At 40.1% G+C, this 21,032-nt stretch overlaps 2 protein-coding genes across 5 annotated transcripts in view; one reads left to right on the forward strand and one right to left on the reverse strand.

Annotated features, from left to right (window-relative positions):
• The window catches only part of NALCN (sodium leak channel, non-selective), a 231,773-nt gene extending 223,143 nt beyond the window's left edge, over positions 1 to 8,630 (reverse strand). For 2 of the 4 annotated variants that reach the window (XM_021530247.2, XM_021530244.2), the window contains exon 1: positions 8,514 to 8,630. The gene's annotated coding sequence lies outside the window, so the exon portion shown is untranslated. Of the gene's footprint in view, positions 1 to 6,700; positions 6,793 to 8,513 lie in introns of all 4 variants that reach the window. The other 2 variants (XM_021530245.2, XM_021530246.2) reach the window with 2 other exon arrangements.
• Positions 8,631 to 17,546: 8,916 nt separating this feature from the next.
• Positions 17,547 to 21,032, forward strand: part of ITGBL1 (integrin subunit beta like 1) — a 122,297-nt gene continuing 118,811 nt past the window's right edge. The window contains exons 1-2 of the mRNA XM_077781506.1: positions 17,547 to 17,820; positions 19,065 to 19,276. Of these exons, the coding sequence (XP_077637632.1) occupies positions 17,732 to 17,820; positions 19,065 to 19,276 (301 nt within the window). The 5' untranslated portion in view covers positions 17,547 to 17,731. The remainder of the gene's footprint in view (positions 17,821 to 19,064; positions 19,277 to 21,032) is intronic.

The raw sequence follows: 21,032 nt of genomic DNA on the forward strand, positions 1-21,032 counted from the left end.
GGGCTATCACAAGTTCTCTGAACAGCCTGTTCATATGTCTTACCACTTTAATTTTAAAGAATTTCTTCCTCGTGTCCAACCTAAATCTTGCTCTTTTCCAGTTTAACTCTGTTGCTCCCTTATGCTGTCACTGCAGCCCCTGGTAACTACAGCCACAAGTATCACAATGACGTTCTCTGACAGGAACACAGGAAACATTGGTCCCGATTAGCTAGAGGCAATAGCAGGCTCAGGACTGCAGAGCTGCCCGTGTGCTTGGTCTCAGCTAGCCTTTTCAATCCCATGGGCTGCTGCTTTATGTCAAAACACTATGCTTGCATCCTTGTCTGCATCTTCTTTTTAGCTGTTATGGCAAATGTAAACCCTTAATCTTATTCCAAGTACCTCAAAGTCTACCCCTCCTCTCTTTTCTCTTTCAGATGCAGGAGGTTGGTTCCTGTCTCTGTAAGACCAAGTCGGAACCATTGGTCTTTGTATAAACCACACAATAACAGGGCTGAGATCTTATACTAATGTTCCCAGCTGGAGGAGCTGACATTATGTAATAAATGATTTTTAAAAACAAACAGGAAGAATCTAAGGGCACAAAATAAGGGACAACTTCTGACACCTATATTCATTTTAAATGGTCATTCACAGCAATCTTAGCACAAGTAAAACTGGTAAGCTGTCACTAAAAATATGCAAATACTTTAAAATGAATATTATATATTAATAAACATTCTCTAGCAAATGAAGAATGAAATAATATCCAGAGAGGCTGCATGCTTTCTCCATGTTCATATTCAAGTTTCATGCTCCCACTTCTGTTTTGTAACTTCCTCCTTTTCAGATTTTTTTTCCCATTTTCTCCCATTTATTTCCCAGTGTAATGGATTGACCTTTTTTCTCTACTTAGACCAAAGCACAACCAGAAATCCATCAAGTCTCAGAGCCGCTAGGGTGCCTTTTGAGGTCATGAAACCTTCAAATGGCTACATTTAGCATAGTGGTAAGAAGTTACTGCAATGCCTTGGGACCTGAATATCTCAAAACCTTACAGGAAAAAAACTACTAAATGTTTCTTACAAGTATGTTCTTTTGTAAATTGTTACTCAAAAGCTAATCAGTGAAATAACAAAATAATTATTTTATGTTTACTATTTCTGGTAATAGCTATTACTGTGCTTTAGTAAGCTTTTAAGAAAAGATGTAGCAGTATACAGAGAATTAATAAGTGCAATCAATAATTATGAGAAAAGGTTAAGGATATGAAAAACTGATATTTATTTAGCCAGTTACTGATTTTTTTTTTTTTTTTTTAATAAATGACGGTTTAAATAACAAGTTATGTCCATTTGGGTAAAAAAACAAATAATTATCAACAGTCTATTAGAAAAACTATGTTGTTTTTATGCTTTTCTCAGTATTGCTTATTTATATATTTGATATGTGGAAGATCAGCCATACCCTTCTAATAAAATTCACACTTCTCCTTTTACCCAGTGCCTCTTTCTTTGTTCTTGGTTCAGGCAAAGAAAGTAACATGCACTTTAGATGTTCATAATAAATGTCCATAATAGATTCAGTTCACATACTTAAATCACAGCAATCACAGAATATTCTGAGTTGGAAGAGACCCAGAAGGATCATCAAGTCCAACTCTTAAGTGAATGGCACATATGGATATCAAACCCACAGCTTTGGCATTACGAGCACCATGCTCTGACCAACTCAGCTAATCAGTGTTGTGACTAAAAAAATTAGAATTCTTGTTTTTGAGATGCAGCCTTGAATAAACAAATTTCCATGTATATAAAACCAAATGGAAGGGAGGAAATGTTATGGAATAAAAGAACTAGTTTGCTTACTTCTCTACTTGAAATGACCAGAAATGCACACAAAATTTCAGAATAAAGATGACAAACCAATATTTTGTAAATGGTCTTTAGCAAGATTATTCAAACTACAGCATAGTTGCTTTCAAGCTTTTATGCAACTATTTTTGCTGTTCTCACTACTTTTAGTTTTTTTCTGTGTGCGGCAATTTTGGAATTCTTCCATGTATGTAAAGAATTTCAACCCTTGGACTACTAATCCCTTCTGCACTTGTTTTTTCAGGGATGAACCAGCTGAAGGATGAAGAGAAGGGGAGCTGTGCACGAACTCCTTCCAGCATGTGACATGCAGCGAGCAGCACACCAAGCTGTGCCAATGGGGAGGATGTAGCCCTCCCTAACCCTGATACAAATCCACCCCTGCAGTTCCTGCGTTGATTCCGACATACGTCATTAGGTCTTTCTTTGATCACAACCTGTTATTAATGTGAAAGGCTTAATACATTTCCAAGGATGTATTTCTAGCTGCAATGCAGGGTGCAGGGCAAAGACAGGTTCTTAAGACAGGAAAATATCATGGAGCTACAACCACTTCATATTTCTTTGCAGTACCTTCTTTATAGCAGCAATGAAAATTCACATTGCAGATGTCAGCCTTTTCAGGGAGCAACGTACTGTCTTTTAAATTTCCCCTCTATTTTTAGAAGAAAAGGCAAATTAAAAGGAATAAAACTAAACATAAAATTACTCACACTCTGAGCCCCTCAGATCCATTAGGGCAGCCTTGTTCTCTTCCTTTCTATCTCTGAACTTGAAGGCATGTTCTGCAACCTCTACACTTTCCAAACCACCCCCATCCACTAAATTTGCAGTTTCTGCTAAAATGAAAGTGTGCCAGGACAATGGTTGGGGTGAACATAAGACCCACTGTGCACTTCGGAAAAAAAAAGGAGTCAGAAGAAGGTATAACCCAGTTTGCAATATTCCCACAAAGTGCAAGACACTCCTGATGGAAATATGCAGTTCCTAAAAAAAAAATCAAAAGACAAATTTTAAAAAGTAGCTGATCCTCCACAGCATCAAAAGCTGAGAAATCTGAGTCTCACTTATAAAGCAAGCTCACTGCATATAGCATAATCTGCTCAAAAGATCTCTATCACAAAGTCAGGAAAACATGCTTATAAAGGCTCTGGCTAACAAAGAAGGCAGCTGAAAAATGACTTCACAGAAATATCAACAGGAAAACAAAGCAGATATTCCTACCTACAACTTACAGAGAGAGAATTCAAAAATCAGATAAATCCTTGGAAGGCCTGGCTTCCAACATACTTTTTTCTCACTGGCTATTGATTTTGTCACCTGAGATCATGTGAGCACTGCCTGAATGTCCTCCAAAGGCAGGCCACCAACAAGCATTCTTTTCAATTTTCTCTTCTTTGAAAATGTCAACTCTGCTTCCAGCTTCTCCCAGAGCACAGACACAGAATGTGGCACATACACTTGAAGACAATAGTTAGAAATGTGAGAGCTAAAATGGGTGACAGGAAGATGATGTGAACACCCATACACACAGCATGATGACAAAACCCCATTTCCATACCATACATTTAAAAAGCCCCAAAGTACAGGCTACCTTAAAGAAAGTGATTGCTCTTAACTTCACTATGCATGACATGGTTATAGAAAAAATTTAAGTTCCCATTCTTTCATCAAGAGCCTTCTCCTTTCCTTTATTGCAAATTGACACTGCCTCTCTATTGCCTTCTCCCTGCATCCACAGATTCTTCCATCCCTGATTTTGGGTATGGGTACAGTTAAATGGCATTTCAGCATTTGTTTTCATGTAGCAAAAATCTAAGTGAGTAAGCTGCATGCATAACAGTATAGATATATTTATTTTAGAAAGGTAAAGACAGTATTCAAGTGGATACGATCACACAGCACATTCCACCACAGATGCTATTAACTCATAACTAATTTCAAGTAAGTGCTTATTTCAGTACTTTTTCTCTGTGTGGTATCATTATTGTATCTGATGAAATATCTGAAAGATAGTTCTGAAAGATCTCTTTGTTATTTAAGCATGATATACTACTAATAACTGACCAAACTTTAGTATTTATTAAAAACAAAGCTGTTTGCTCACAAAGAAGATACACTAAAGGAAATATTCTAAAAATCAGTTACATTCATATTTTCAAATCATTTGGATACATGTAAGAAAGAATGACTGATATCTTGTACTAACAGGATCTCAGACCAAAAATACCAGGACTGAGGTTCACAATTGTGAAAAGTTTAAAAATTTCTTGAGGCTACCAATGTAATAACATCTAGCCTGAAAACAGACAGGTGTTCAGACTTCAGCTCTTCGCTTTCAATGCAATTCTTGTTTTTTCCATTATTGGTGGCTAAGGACAATGCTCTTACAATATTTATTTCTTATATGTAAATTTTTCCTCTCAGATGTCGCCAAAATAATACCCAGCAAGCAGAATCAAATATCTCATTGCATAAAAGGCAGATCTCTTGTGAGTCAGATATACAGTCTACTGCTACCATCACATAATATTGTTCTTTTTACTTTAACCCTTCTAACATCTGCAATATACAATTTTGAAGAAACTACAAATACATGTACATGGTGCAGTGATGATGCCACAAACAAAACTTTTAAATTTTAAATAGAATTGCTTAGCTCTTCCACATTTTTTTAAATTAAGAGATTTAGTTGACTAAAAAAAAAAAAAAAAAAAAAAAAAACAAACCAAAAAGCCAGAATAACTGAAGATGATTTTTTAAATTATGTTTACATCACATTCCACTACACTTCTTTTACATACAAAATAGAGATCCAGGTACACCAAAGTGACCTTTGTAGTAAAGAGCAGTTCACATTTCAAAGTCATAGCTCCCCATGTATCCCAAAGGTGGAACACATCCAAGCATGAAGCAGCTACTTCCTGTACAAGTAGCCAGCTTTTGCTTTTCAGTGGAAACCAAGACTGGTGAGCACCCTCCACCTCCCCCTAACAGGCTGGTTGTTGGCATGACTGGACAACACAACAGCTTTCCAAGTTCTACAATTATACTTTCAGAATGGCTGATATAATGCTAAAATGTAATGATGGCCACTGAATGCACAGTAATCATATGTAGCGAAAATACCAATGGCAATGTATTTCCTTCCCAAATACATTTTTACAGTTTAACAGCTGGTTTACTTTGAAAGTTCACTAGGACTGTGGGCCAGCTCCCCACTATTTTCTCACCTAGGATGTGTCAACTGCAATGTAGTTGATATATGTCAGAGTCCATTGCTAACAAAAAGACACGTAGCAAGGTCCTTAGTAAAAATCATGCTGGATTAAACTGGAGTGTTCTGGAATTTTCTTTTGCAGCATAACCCATGTCCAGGTGGAAAATGTATTTAGTCCTTTATGAACATAAGGGGATAGGCAGTGCCAGGTCATTGATTGAGTGGATTCAGGGAGCAACCTATACTCTCTTTATAATACCCCACATTCAGTAACATGCTCAGAGTACTGTGGATCAATTTTTCAAGGTTTTAAAGGAAGGAATTCCTTCTCAGAATGATACACAGGTGGAAAGGAGCTTCTCTGTAGGCAGATGGATGGCAGCATGCCTGCTTAAGTGATTATTTTAATGTTTCTATGATTTTGTTGTATCATTAATTATACGCTAGTATGCCTACAACCTTGTATATCCATCTTCTCACCATTTAAATACATAAAAATTAAAATAAATGGTGGTCATATTCTTTTAGATTTGTTACAATTTTTGCTAAAATAATTATTAAAGAAACTGAAATATTCTAGATCATCATTCCTTGACAAATTCTTCCTTTTATATCCTTTAAGAAACTGCCAGCAAAAAAGTTAATGCCTATATACCTTAAACTTCGAAGTCCTGAAAACAGAACGAAGACTTTTTCTTTTTTTATCCTCTTACCTTCCCTTTGAAACAAACTTATTGACATGCCTTTGCTGCAGGGCAGTTCCTAGAAGTTGCACCATAACCTCTGGTACTTTATTGTACTGTACGCAAAGGCTTTATTTTGGAGAGAAGATAAAAAAGAAAGGAAAACTTTTTCATAGAATCATAAGTTAGTTCAAGTTGAAAGGACCTCAACTCTGCTCTTGTGAGACCACACCTAGATTCTCCAGGGACCCAGGTCCAGGGCCTGTTGAAATGAGTCCAGAGGAGGCAACAAATATGGGCTGGAGCACGTCTCCTCTGAAGATAGGCTGAGAGAGTTGGAGCTGTTCAGCCTGGAGAAAGCTCCAGGGAGACCTCAGAGAAGTTTTCCAGTATCTAAAGGGGGTTACAGTCCTTGTGGAGGGACTTTTCACAAGTATACATAGCAACAGGACAAGGGCAAATGGCCTTAATATGAAAGAGGGTAAGTTTAGACATTAGAAAGAAATTCTTTACAGTGAGGGTGGTGAGGCACAAAAACAAGTTTTCCAGAGAAGTAGTGCATGTCCCATCCCTGTCAGTATTCAAGGCCAGGCTGGACAGGGCTTTGAGCAATCTTGTCTAGTGGAAGTTGTCCCTGCCCACAGCAGCGGGGCTGGAACTAGATGACCTTTAAGGTCCCTTACAACCCAAACCATTATTTGGTTCTATGATCTCAAAAGGTCTCCAATCGTACCTCCTGCTGAAGCAGTATCAACTCTGGTGACAGCCCAAGCTACTGCAGTTTGCTCAGGTTACTCCAGTCTGGTCTTAAAAACCTCCAGCAAAGGAGGTTTTTTGAGCAATTTGTTTCACTACTTGATTGTCCTCACCATGAAGGGGAAATAAAAAAGTGATAAGAGATGAAAATATCACAGACAATAAAGAAAGGAAAGATAAGTTACCTAGTAGAATCAAGACAATTTGCAACTGTAGTTTAGCAAGATGTTCAGCAGTATTTAACCAATCCAGGAAATTTCCCCTGAAATAAAAGATGCTATGAAGGTAAGGAAAGGGAGAACAGAGAAAGGTTGAAAGGGGAAAAAAATATGATTCAGCCTCTAACACCCACATTAGGCTGACTTTTCTCTTTATCCCCAAAAGATTTTGTGCTCAAAACCTACAGGAGATACAATCATGGAAGCATTCTATTAGTAACACGGTAAAAAATATTTTTGAATGCAATACCTCTAGTTTATTCATAAGCACATCAGAAATCTTATTTGTAACAAACTGAACTCCTAAATACCTAGGCAGGTGGGGAGAAAACCAAACTCTCCAGAAGCCAGAACCAATTCTATCTCATCATGAGGTACTCATGCCTCAAGAAGACATTCTTGTCTTTAGAAGTCTTCTAGGGCTAGGTGCAGCAGCCCAATAGTCCCTACAACACAGTGTGATAGCATTCATCTTCTACTGTGAAGGTTTAAGACACAAAAACTCTTTGACTCAAAGATAGGTTTGGATGAATGCCATACAGATCTACATAGTGCTTATGGTACCAGCAGTGTCCTGGAACTAGAAATAAGTCAAAACAGCTTAAGTTATATTTCCAGGTGGTATAGCTCAATTAAGTGTGATGGACCACATTTCAGATTAAAATAAAACAAATGCACCAAACAAGAAGAAAAAAAGCAGAAATTATATGCCAATTGTTACAGTTTTGAAAGTTACCAAGCTCAGATGGTAAAGCAAAACAAAAAAAAGCCAACGACCCACCAAATGAAAATAAACCCAACTGTTCCTAAAAGTCTCCAAAGGCATATGTATATACTTGAAGACAGCCGGAGACTTCCAGCATCCAGTTAGACCAACTCGAAGAGATGTGGTTTGTCATTCCCTTCCCGAAGTTAAGAAATTTCAGCTTTGTGATTCAAGCACAAGAGCATAGTTCTTTGTTAATATGTATCATTTCTCTATAGATCACTCAAAGGGCAGGTGGAATGGGGCTGCTGCGGAAAGGAACAACGAAATGAACCAGGCAATTGATGTTTAAGATAAACACAAAAGACTCAAATAGCATTTAGTTAGTGTTTTCTGGGTGTAAATATTTGCCTGGATGCAACAACAGTTACCTTACCAAATCATAGATGACTCAAAAGCCACGTTTGCGCATTAAGGCCATCAGAAACCTTGATCCTTTCTAGAAATATGTCTCTGATTTTATTAAGAGTACTAAAATAAATAGATGCCAATAACAAAAAAATATTAGGCATCTCTCTCTGTTCGATGTACGAACCCCTGACACTGCAGGTTGAACAGATGTAGTCCAGGCCTGGGAACATCGCTCCCTCCAACCACGCCAAGCCCGCAGCCCCTGCGAACCAGCTGAACCTCCCTCGGGGAGGGACCGCTCCGCGGCCACCCCCGTCCCCATCCTCGACCACCCCACTAAACGCGCGCCCCCGAAGAGGCCTGCCGGCCCTCGGCCCCGCTCTGCCGCAGCGGCGAGGCTGCGGAGGGCCCCGGGCCGCGGGGAAGGCCCCCGGGGCGCGCCCTCCCTCCGCGGGGCAAGGAGGGCCGGGCCGGGCGATGCGGAGGGCGCCGCCGCCCCTTCCCCTGCCGCGCCGCCGGCCGCGCCCGGCCCTTCCCTGGCAGCCGCGGCGCTCCGGGCACGGCCGCGGCGGCCGCCGGCGCCCGGGGGCCGTGGAGGAGGGCGGGGAGGCGCGGGGCCCCCCGAGCTCCCGGAGCGAGCCGCGCCCGCCGCCTCCGACCTACCGCCAGCATCTCCCTTCATGGCGCGGTCGGGAGCGGCCCCGCGGCTGTGCGGGCGCTGCGCTGCCGTGCCGGCCTCGCACGCCGCCCTCCCCGCGATGGATCGGGGCGGCGGGGCCCGCCCGGCGCCGGCCGCGTTCAGTTTCTCGGCAACGGCGGCGGGGGCGGGCGGGGAGGGAGCAGGTGCGGAGGAGACGGTGCCGGCCGCGCACGGGCGCCTCGGAACTAACAGACCCTCGCCTTGCTCAAGAGCCCGGCTGGGAACAGAGGTGGCTTGGCTCCGCCGCCGGGGGTGATCCCCACGGCGGTCCCGTCTCGCAAAACACCCCCACAGCGGCCTGGAACTGTGCTCGCTGCGCCCCGAAACGCACGAGTGGTCCCGGCCCGGGACGGAGCCGCCGGGCGGTCCCTCGGGCTGAGCCGCGCTGCGCTCTGCCGACAGCAGCGCTGGCCGAGGCAATGCTTGCTGCGGCGGTTTTGTGGGGCTTTACTTCGGGCTTCAGCTTTTTTGGTTCTTGGCTGGTTTGGGGTTTGTTTTTCAATTTCTTCTTTATGTTTTTCAAGTGCTAGGATAGGTTATTTATTTTGGTAAGAAACCACCCTGTTTGTACATCTTAGGGCGTTTTTTAGTGCTGGCGAACTTCTTTGCCCCTGCTTCACTGGGTGGTCTGGTTAATTTTGAAATTGCTGAAGAGCCATGTAAAAACCCAGTCTCGAGCTCCACGGTGAAATAAATTCATAAAAATGTCTTCACTTGTTGGGGTAGATGGTCTTAGGGGTCTTTTCCAGCCTAAATGAGTCTATGAAAGAGATACCTCAAATAAACAGATGAAGAAATACTTGGAAAATTGTTTCTGTAAATCAGGTTGACATGTTCCAATCTGTATTTTATCTTCTTGAACAAATTAAAAAAAAATTTCGTGGGAAATTTATGTTTAAATTAAACTGTATGGTAGGGAATGTGAGCCTATAACTTTCTGGAGATAGTAGATATGTGGAATAGGATTTGAAAGACAAAGCCCTTAGCAAAATACCCCAGAAAGCTGAAGGAAAGTATATGGCATCAATTGTATTAGGTTCCTTTAAATTATATCTATTTGATGCTGGCAACCAAAACTAATAAGCCAGTTAGGGAGTTGGCTTCGGGATTACAGATGCAGTCCTGCCAACACTACTTACATGTATTACCAGCATTAGCAATACCAGTAAATTTAAGCACCTAATTTTAGTGTTTGCAGTTTTTGATAGCAGTCAGATGATGTTTCATGAGAAAAAATTTGTAAAGCAAGACAATTTAAGAATAAATGTGCTTATAAATAATACTCTTCCTATTTTGTCTCTTCCTCCCCACTTAACGTTTCATTACTTGGAATAAGTTGCTAGGCAGCGTTATGCTGTTGGTGATAGCATCTCATAAATGAAAGCTGACAGTTGCAAACAGTGAAACATTGCAGCTATAAGCTAAACAAAAGAAATGAACATTTGCCAGCGGATGTGACTTTGTGTTAACATTTTTCCTATGGATATACTGGCCTCTGAAAAATAACTCTCGATATAACAATTTTCCAGTTGGAAGGGACCTCAGGGGGCCATCTGGTCTGACTGATCTGCTTAAACCAGGCTCAGAGATGAGATCACACCAGCTTGCTCAGGGCTTTATCCGGTTTGGTCTTGAAAACCTCCCAAGACAGAGACTGCACAGCCTCCCTGGTAAACCTTCTGTACTGGACCATCCTTGTGCTCAAAGATTATTTCCTGACGTGCGCTTGGACCCTCCCTTGTCAGCAGTCTCTGCTCCTGCAAGGCACCCTTGGGAATTGCCCAGCGTTGTCCTCTTGACAGCTTCCTCAGAGAATCTCTCAGACTGCTCCTAGGTGTCCCCAAACCCATCCTTCCTTCAGGCTGAAAAAGCCAAGCTCCTTCAGCCTCTCCTCATGGTGCAAGTGCTCCAGTTCCAACTGCCTCGGTGGCCTGACACTGAATTAATGTATTAGCACCTCTCATGTGTTGGAGAGAGGTTCAAAATATGCTGCAGGAATTTAGATATTGTTTAATGAGTTTCTAAAAAGATGGATTTATTTCCTTACTCGTGGTTTGTATTGTATAAAATATGTTTCCTTATGTATTTGGCACTTCTTTTACCTGGTGTTGTATTAGGTAACATATTTTTACTATCTGCCCTTACTCTGTGAAGCATGAGCTGCTAATGGAGACCCACACTTTCAGCAGAAGACTGGATTCTCTCTGACAGCCTGTCTTGAGCAAAACTGGCATCAGATGATGTTAATGCTGGAAGAAGGGATTTAGCCTTTGATACTTTGATGTAGCTGCCTGTGTGCAAAGACAAAACAGTAGTCTTCAATACATAGAATTGTGCAGATTCTGAAGGTCTTCTGTTTGCAAGGAAAAGCCCTTTCTTGCTTTTCTATTTAACCACAAATTTACTTTCAGATGTGGAACATGAAAAATAGAATTTGAGTGGCGTACAGGAGACATGTGAGGACAAAATTTAAATATCTATAAAATTGTTGATATAATTTTGCAAAGAACCTATTAGTCCTTTAAAGTCTGCAACAATGCTTAATATTTACGACTGAAGTATTTTTTAATTCTGATTTAGGAAATTCACACTGACCTACAAAGGTAGCCATAAACATATAGATAAAAACAGAATTTGGGAGTTAATCTTACAATGTTACTTTACAGTAATGTTAAATAGGTCAAAAGAAAATATATTTCTTAATAAAGATTTACCTCTCATCTCTATAAATAAACCTGATAAAGGAATTTCCTTTTTCATCCTTCAAACTTCAACACGTTTGAAATTTGCCATGGCAGAATGTCCATTTAAAAGAAAATTTAAAAAGGAAAATTCAGAAGATTTAAAAAGGAAATTCCAGAAGAGTGGTACTGAGAATTCAAGGGGAAAATTCTCAATCTTACCTATAGCTTTTATTTCTGTAACATAATCTGGAAGCACAACAAAAAAAAAAAAAAAAAAAAAAAAAAAAAAAAAAAAAAAGGGGAATTCAAAGCATCTATTATTCTACATGTTTCCTTAGAGAATTTGTATAGCACTCAATCCTTGGTTTTACTTCTGAATTTATTTGAACTTTATTTGCTTTATTGTCCTTACTTTCCCTAAGTATCTGTTAAATAGTTGAAGAGTAATGTAAACAAAATTAAAAAATATGCCAAAGAGCTGATCTTACCAGGATTGCCATTGTTGGAATTTGATTTACCTCTTATGAAAGAACACAGTGTTTGATCAGATCTCAGACTGTCTATAATGACTAAAAGAATTAATGAAATACTAATTTTGAAATGATGCTTGAGCTTTTAAAAAGGGTCACAAAAATATCATTTAGCAATTCAGAATTAAACTTCAGACCCAAAGGAAGATTTCATAATTTTGGCATAGGATACAAGTCAAAACATGCCAAATTACTGCCTGTTGCTCTTTATCCTCAGGTTGCCCAAGTCCTTAGTCATCTTAATGATGGTTACCACAAAGTTCTGCCATAGTCTGGAGTCCTGCTCTGCACATGCTGAGCAGCTCCCTGGTGTTAGTGGGGCCCCATGTGAGTCAGATGAGCTGAGCAGCTCAGTTTGCTTCCACCTATCTGCCCTTTATGGCCCTGGCTAGTGGTGGTTTCGCTCAGAAGCCTGTAATAAATAACAGAAATGGTCACAGAGCAACATCAGACAAATGACATCAGCAAGAGAAACTCAGTTAACACTCAGGAGTGACTTTGATTGGGATGGGTTAAAAACTGTCATTTTTGAGTGTCTGTGACACTCAAATCAACAATCAATGTGTCAACATTGATCAGCCAGAATAAAGAACATGGAGTATGGTTTTCTTAATTTAACACCTTTGAGGAAAGGCCAAAGTCTGCTGCTAACTGTGTGTAGAATTAGTTTGCTTTCAATAGGTACAGAGTTCTCAGAAGAAGGTCAATAGTGGTGTTTTCCCACACTTCATTTTTCTTAGTTTCTGTCTCTCCTTCATTTTTGTTATAACGGCAAGCAGTGCAAGACAGAGCATTGAAACAAGATGGTTGCTGTTGCCCTGGAGAATCTGGTGTGCATGTGTTCAATTAAGGCACTCAATGTGAGTTATTAGAGTTCTGCCCTGAAGAAGTCAGCAACATCTATTTTTTAAATTTGCTGTCCTTAGGAGCAGCTCTTTGGTCAAAATGATGAAAATGATCCTTCATTGTAACTTATTCAGGTAACTAGTTAAAAAGATCACAAATAAGATAGTCTTTCCCACTATTTTTGATTTTTCAAGATTCCCAGCATCAAGAAACCTTATCCCTTTGAGAAATGAGGCACAAATTGAACAGAAAGTAATAATTTATGGTGAAAAAATTTTTACGCCTTTTATTTCCTTTCTTGGGCTCTTCACTATTACTGTTAGCTTGGCTTATGACAGAGCTTTACCTGCTTTCTGAAATAAATGCTAAATGCATTTTGCATTTACTTGCATCTGAAATAAATGCATTTTAAAACCCAGTCTACTGCATTTTTAACTATTTAGCATTTATTTCAAATGCAGTAGACTGGGTTTTAAAATGCACTATTGTTGCTGGCATTTTGGGCTTTCTTGCAAGACCATGCTTAAATATATTCTGCTTCCTTAAAGCCTCTGCAAAAGTGGGGTATTATTGCTGTGTAGGGGAATTCACTAGCAAACACTGAATAAACAAAAGACCTACCAGCTATTTAAAATTTCAACTGAGGCATGAAGGAGTAAGCTAAGGTTTTACCCTAGAGTATAACAAAATAACATCTTGATTAATGTTGGCCTATGAACTGTTTGGGTATCTAATATTCTGTACTATTCAGGCCAGCTACATTCAGACCAGCTCAGCTTTTATCTTGCTCTAGCCTTGATCTTGTAACTCCAAAAGCTATTTGTATTCTCTGTGTGATACCATCAGCTGTCCCAGATTCCATGTCATGTCAGCAAAATTAACAAGGTTTTCAGATCTGTACAGCTCTGGTGTACTCTGTCTCCTGCCCCCTTCCAGGGATGGCATTGACCAGCACAGTGATGGCTCTCAACAGTTGCACGCAATTCTGAACTGTTCAATTCAGACATATTTTAGTTAACTCAATCAAATAGTTTTTGCTGCATGACTGTTAAAGTGATTTGCATAAGATCTTTACAGCCACCTAGTTTAGTGATTGTATATCTTTCACAGACTAATCACTCAACACTTAAAATTCTCCTTGTTCCACATTTTATGGAGGAGAAATAACTTGCTTGATACATGGGATTTTTAACTTCTGGTTAATTTTAGAAAATTTTAATGTAGCTGAATGCCTCTGCATTTAAATGCTTCAGTCTCCACTCTTACAAACCCATGCTGTTACTGAAATGGCTTCAATGGAAACCCAGGAGGAATATTTGACAGATTTTGATGGTTTACATTTTTTTTTTTTTAAGCTTAGACTGTTCACTTTATGTGCATTTTGATTTATTTTATTAAAAAGAAATTCCATAAGAATGGCATGGAATGTGTTTTGCAAGGCTGATGGCCTTATTAAGTGACAACAAAATTAAAATGTTCACTGTAATGAAGTAGTAGGCAGAGTCCAGCTCCCTCTCCAAACTGAATAAAAGCTTGCTCAAAAGCACATTATGCCATCAGAGTTATAGAATTATGGAATATTTGAGGTTGGAAAGGATCTCTGGAGATGGCCTACTCTAACCCACCTGCCCAGAGCAGGACAGCCTAACGTATGTTGCCCAAACCCTGTCCAGATGGCTTTTGACTATGTCCAAGGGTGAAGATCTCACAACATTGCTGGGCATTCTGCTCCAGCATGAGACCACTCTTAGAGTAAAAGAGCTTTTTTCTTTTTTTTCCTCCTTATTTTTTAATATTGTTCTTATTTATAATGAAAACAATTCTGGAAAAGTTGAAGTTAAGATACTGTTTGCTTTAAAGGAATCTAACCCCAGGCTTGAAGCTTAGTTTTGACACAGTTCACAAGACTATGAAATCACAAAAATAACCTTCACCAGTTTGGATAGGAAATTACCCTACTGGTTCCTCTACAGGTCAATAAAATTGCAGAGAAAAAGTTTATCCCAATGTCTCTACCTAATCCTCCAATCTTTTATCAGGAACAGTAACAGGAACAGACTTGAAAAATGAGGTTCAAGTGTAAGTGTGCTTAACAGCACCTATTTTTTTTTATTCCATGCCCTTATTTGAAGTAATTTTGAGTCTGACAAGTATTTTTCAAGCCTATGCCTATTTTGAAAAGGCAATTTAGTATTAGCAGGTGCGTTCCAGCATCTCCTTCTCATCAGCAATATGTTGACTTTCTCTTTTCAACCTTTATTCTGCAGGAAATGGCATTACCAATTGTAAACTATACATTTACCAAGCACCTACAGGTCTAGAGCCTTAGTCTGAGACTCCAATACATAGGAAAATATGCATTTTACAAGCACTGTGCTTCGTGTAGGTGTATGTTATCCAGCAGAGAACAAAGCTCCTTGGGGTTTTGTACAGGAGTGGCTGAAATGAAGTGAGCAGTTCTCAAGGCAGCATGTCAGGTTCCCCTTTAGAAAGAGACTGACTCCTTTTAAATTGAATTGAATTTACAGCCTGTTTGGAAGCCAATTAGCTCCTGAATACATACACATCAGGTGTGTGTGCATATATATATATATATATATATATATATATATATATTTTTTTTTTTTTTTTTTTTTTTTTTTTTTTACATTCATGTTTATACATGCATGCATACAAACATTCTAGGCTTAAATGATTCAACAATGATCTGATAAAATGTTAAAATCTATTAAGGGAGCACTGAGATATTTTATTAGAGACAGGTACATATTGAGAGCATTTACTAAATTTAAGCTCTGACTGCACATTTCAAATACTGCATCCTTCAACTGTGTAAGTATGCCTTCTCCAAACTCAAAAACTCCACAGCAAAAAGGTGTGTATTTCTTCAAAACATGACAGATGTAAAAAAAAATAAGACAGTGATAAGTTCATCATATCATGGTGAATGTCTTCTTCTCGTACAGTTTGTAGTCCGCTTGAAAGTCTTCTAAATACCCGTCAGCAACAGTCTACTCAGGGAAAAAGGAGGAAGATGAACAGATGGCAGCCTTTAAAGTTGTGGATTAAAGATAAATTTAATGCTAAAAGGGAATTACTATTGTTTAAAATGCAAAGCTTTCTCTTTATTCTTCTCTAAATTGAGACTTCAGGCAGTACAATTTCTGACAATCACATTGTTCTTAAAAGTGCTCCTTTCTGTAATCTAAAGGGTTTTAATTTATGAATATTTTTTACTGCAGCATTATAAATACATTTCAAAAACTATCACACAGCTAGAACACATAGTGCTGCATTAAGTACGGACTTCAAAGTTCAAGGACTGTCAGAAATAAATATTTATTGATTGCCCTGCCAATATTACTTCCCTTTTCACTAGATCCATCAGAGCAAGTCAAACACATGGGGTTAGCAGGACTGTAAACATTCACAGGACTGAAGCCAACATATCACTCAATGCAGGATTTTTATGATTTGCATTGCTTGAGAAAGTATTTTAACACATTTGTAATATGAAATATACTACAAAGGGTGGCAAAACTGGTAAAAAATGGATTTGGTATGCAACAGCTGCATATGGGACTTTTAGATTTTTTTGTGTTCTAATTCTACTTGCTTGTATTGTGTCATAAAGAAGGTAGTACACTATGGGTAGACAGTTGAACTTCGCAACTTCAAGATAACTTACTAAAGTATGACAAAAATCTTGTGTTTTAATGGTCCATTGGAATAATATTTGGGTATTCCTGTATATCTTCAGGGGCTAATAATATATGTTTACAAATATGCTAGAGCAGATTTTGTCCAGTCTTTTCTTTTGATTTTTGATAAAGTTTTATCCTCCAATGAAGTGGGTACATGAATGAAAACAGGCCCCAAACTAGATTTTAAAGGTTCTTTTTTTCATTTATAAGGCCAGCAGAACAATGTGAAATGGTTGATGCTTTTTTTTTTTTTTTCCAGGAATATAACTAGCAGAACTAGTTATGTTAGCAGGAATGCTGTGAATTGTAGCCTTGAGTTCACTATGTAAAATATAAGACACACAAACTCATGGAAAAGGCAGCCTCTGAGTCAGAATTTTAATTAAATCTTAAAATGTTTTCTGGAACAGTATAATCATTGGTGTGTTAAATATTTAGTGTGAAATTAAAACAAGAGTTTTGCATTCTGAGAAAGATACTAAGGGCTTTAATCTCCAATACTGGCTTCAAAACCAGTGAAAGCCTCTTTCAGCTGCCTGCTTAAAAAAATGCATGTGTGTGTGTAGACTAGGACACCTCTAACTTACCATCTTTTGTGGTCAAAGTTTGTTTCTTTAAAAGCTTTCCATCTCAGGGATGTATCAGGCAAGCAGCAATTTCCCAGGACAGCCAGAGAGATCTGAAATTTCCTGCAGCATAAAGAAGTGCAGTGGCCATATCTGCCAAAGTTGATTCATTTGGAGAGGCTATCCTTCCTCTTAGTTTTGTTTTAAAGCAATTCAAAAAGCTCCCACTGCTGAGATGAAGTATTGGACTGTGTTTTGATAAGGCATTAGGAAAAGGCTAACTAATAATATTTTAATGTGCAGTCACTCGTGCTGGTGCAGGTTGGCAGCCTGCAGGGTCGCACGGTGCTGTGACGTGAGCAGGTGACCTCAGGGTAAGGAGGGAAGGGACGGACCTGGGGAGGCAGGCAGGGATGCTGCAGCTGGGGAGCGCCGCTCCTGTCTCCCGGTCGGTCCAAGTTTCACAGATTATCCCAAGCCGCCGTCTGTCAAGGGACAGGGGGATACACATACCTCAAATATTTACAGTGCCTCTACTTTGAGAACGAGACAGTTCGTTCACATCTGTGAACGGGCCACTTTTAAAACATCAAAATAAACCATCTGGCTGCGCAACTGTTTCTAATTACTTCCCTGCCTAGACTGTAAACTTCGGGGTTTGGCACCGGCCTCCTTCCCAGAGTGCTGCCCAAATCCCGCTCCCAGGCAGCTAATCGGAGCCGCTGCAGCACGGGGGGAGCAGCGCTGGAGCCGGGCTTGTCCAGAGCAGCTCTCCGCGTGCCTGCCGGGTCCGCCCGCCCGTCCGCCCGTCTGCAGGAGCGCCCCAGGTGCGGCTCAGCACAGCTCGCACCATGCTCGCCCCGGAGCCGCTGGGGCTGCTGCTGCTGCTGCTGCTGCTGCTGCTGGGCCCCGCGCTGCCGGCCGCGCCCCCGGCCCTGCGGTAAGTGCGGCTCTCATGTCCCACGGGGGGTGCCACTGATTTTCAGGTGCCAGCAGTGTGGGAGCTGGGCTAGCGGAGGGAGCGGTGGAGCACTGAGTTGGCTCTTCCTCTGCCTCCTTCGAGGTGACACTGAGGGAAGCGCTCTGGGTCACTGGGAACCTCGAGGTAGGGGCATGTGCAGACTGCAGAGGTATTTGCAACAATGCATTTGATGCCCAAAATGCAAACTCTGAAAGCACTGAAGGAGGAAGAGCTGGCTAGTTATGACTCTTCACACCCAAACCTCCAGATTCTGCTGCTTGAGTGGAGCAGGCACCTAACCACAGAACCCTGATTATTGCTGCACTTCGGTGCAGTGGCACAGTGAGGTGCACTGCCCTTCACTCTCCACCTCCATCACAGCCAGCAGCTCCTTTGCTCCAGAGCCTTGCAAAATCTATTTGAGAACTGTGGGTTCTATTACTCTACATCTTCAGTATTCCTTAGTGTTGTGGAGACCTGTTTTTGGCCTGAGCAGTCCTTTGTCTTTCTTCCTATGATTCAGCTCCTGATGAGACAAAGTGTGATTTTCCTTGAGTATGTCCTGAAAGTCCTGATCTCCATGTGCTCCCATGCATGGCACAATTGCATGGTACAATTGCAAATCTACAGATCTAGAGCTGGATTCTGTCTTTATTCAAACCACAGCCACAACCTACAGTGTTGCGTGGAAAGCCATAATTACTTTGGTTTCCTTTTCCATTGGAAGCATGGACATAGATGTCTGACAACCAGAAGGATTACTCTGGCAAACATATTTTATTAGAATCAACCTTAAATGTGCTGTATGATATATATTCCTGTTATGCTCCCCAGGTGTTTGGATGTATATGATGTCTCTAAACTTTTTGAAATAATTAAGACCAAAATGTTTCATGATGGATAATCAAACTATAAGTGTCTGTGCATATATATCAGATATGCCTGATGGGAAAGTAGATGAGGCCAGTGTAGTTAAAAAGGTAACTAAAATAAAGTATAAGCATTCTTGTGGGTAGCAATGAGGTTTCAGATGAAAACGAAGAAAACTGGGTGATTTGAGGCAAGTAATAATTTGCAACTGTAGCTGAAGAGGTGGTAAGAAAATATTCTGGGTATTGGCTGAAGCCAATGACAGAGTGGTTTTAAATGAGCCAAGCTCTCATCAGCTCTGAGCTGCAGCCCCTGGCTTGGCTGTTGCTTATTCTGGTTGCTGTCCCCCACAGGAGCGCTTTGGGAATTCCTGCTTCCTGCCGGCTGTCCCGGGCTGAGTCGGAGCTCAGGTGCCGTGTCCCAGGGGGGAAGCTGTGCAATGACAGAGGCAGGTGTGAGTGTGGAGTCTGCATCTGCCAAGTGACTGAGTCTGGCAAATACTACGGTCCGCTCTGCGAGTGCCACGACTGGGTGTGCGAGACCTACGATGGGAAAATCTGTACAGGTAAGGAAGCCCTGATGACGACAGAAGCTAAAAAATTAGGAGTATATATTGAAACCAAGAACACAGCACACTGATAGAGCAGGGACATGATTATATATGGATCCCTGAAATAATGACTCTAAATGGAATTTTGGGTGCATCCAAGGATTTTGCCAGATTAAAGGATGCAAGTTAAATGCACTGTGTCTGCCATAAAATGGGACTTAGCTTAGAGCAAGATTCATCTGCATCAGGGGCAAAAGGAGAAGTTGCTTTGGGCTGGAGGCTCTGCAAACTATGTTTTAAAATATAGGCAATACAACTATGTTATATTGATCACATTTTAATCTATTTTTTTCATTTTAATTGCTTGCCTAATGATGGCTTATGGTATCTACCCTGGCTATGGTATCTACCCTGGAAGTGATCAATTTTGTCCCATGGTTATTATTTTTTTTCTTCTCCAGCTATAAGAAAAAAGACTTACTGTGGTAAGATGTACCACAGTCATATTTACTATTTAAACATGCAAACTCTGTTTTTCTCTAAGTAATGATAATACTTTTCAAATAATGACTTTAAACAATGTAATTGTATTGTGGTTTCAGGGATTTCCCCACTGATATGGTATTTCTTTAATAACATATATTTCTTGGACAAAATTTAGTTCCTGCCAGTTGTTGGAACATGTTGCTTGGTTTACATCTAAACATTATCACTCTTTCATCTTTCCAGCTGTCTTTACTTAAGTTTCTGGGTTATTCTGGGTTATTTTGGTCAGATTTTTTTTTTTTTTAAGCAGCTTAGAATAGGATTTTAGAAAAAAGCAGGGAGAAGAAATGCCATCACATTCCTAAGGGGATTCAGCCTGGAGCTTGATGAAAGGGGCCAGAAGGGCACTTCATTTCTAGTATCCCTGTTTCAAGAACTTTACCAGATTCACAGAAACGTGTCATCTTTTCAGGCCAAAACTTGCATTTAGGTCAATGGGAATGTTACAGAAATTCTTCTAGTAAGAGGACAATACAGATGCATTCCAGCAGATGGTTTGGCAAATTATGTAGGAAAAAAGACCAAACTTACTTTAGCAACAATTTATCCAGGAAGTCCAGTAATAACATGAAAAGACCAAGAATGGGATTATGAGAAAAAGATTTATATTTGGCACCTGTGGCTTAAGAGTTCTGTAGAGAAACTGATTTATAGACTCTGCAGTAAGTAGTGTTAAATCCCCCTACATAAGAAATATCATAGCATTTCACTGCTTTGCTGTCTCAAACATGAATTTTTTTATTAGTAATGTTATTTCAAAGTGCTTGCTGTTGTTGCTGGGTTAATTGCATAAAGGGAAACTGAAAGCTACTTCAATTTTAATAGTCTAATGTAAATTCCACCATCATGTTCCTGTTAATATCATGAACAGTGGCTGCAAGTTTTGTAAGGGCTTTGGTGGTAAAGTAGCACTTCATGCAGCAGTTCAAAGATGTGAATGCTAAGTGATTAAATGTTTTTTTGAAAACAATTTTCTGTACTTGTCACTTTGTCACTCCTGGCTGGAGTATTGAAGCCATGTTACCATGTTACCACTGATATGTGAAATAATTTGAATTCTCTCTTCTGGGAAAAAAGAAAAAAAAAGTAGTAAAAAATTCAGTACAAAATCCTGGGGAGGCAAACAACTGTGAAGGGTACAGGAGTTTCACTTTCTTCATTTGGGTTTATCAACAATTGTGCTAAAAATCCAGCTGACTTTGTTGCAGTCCAGGGCTGCCCAGCA

This window comes from Lonchura striata, chromosome 2 (genome assembly GCF_046129695.1).
Source record: "Lonchura striata isolate bLonStr1 chromosome 2, bLonStr1.mat, whole genome shotgun sequence".
Taxonomy (NCBI): Eukaryota; Metazoa; Chordata; class Aves; order Passeriformes; family Estrildidae; genus Lonchura; species Lonchura striata.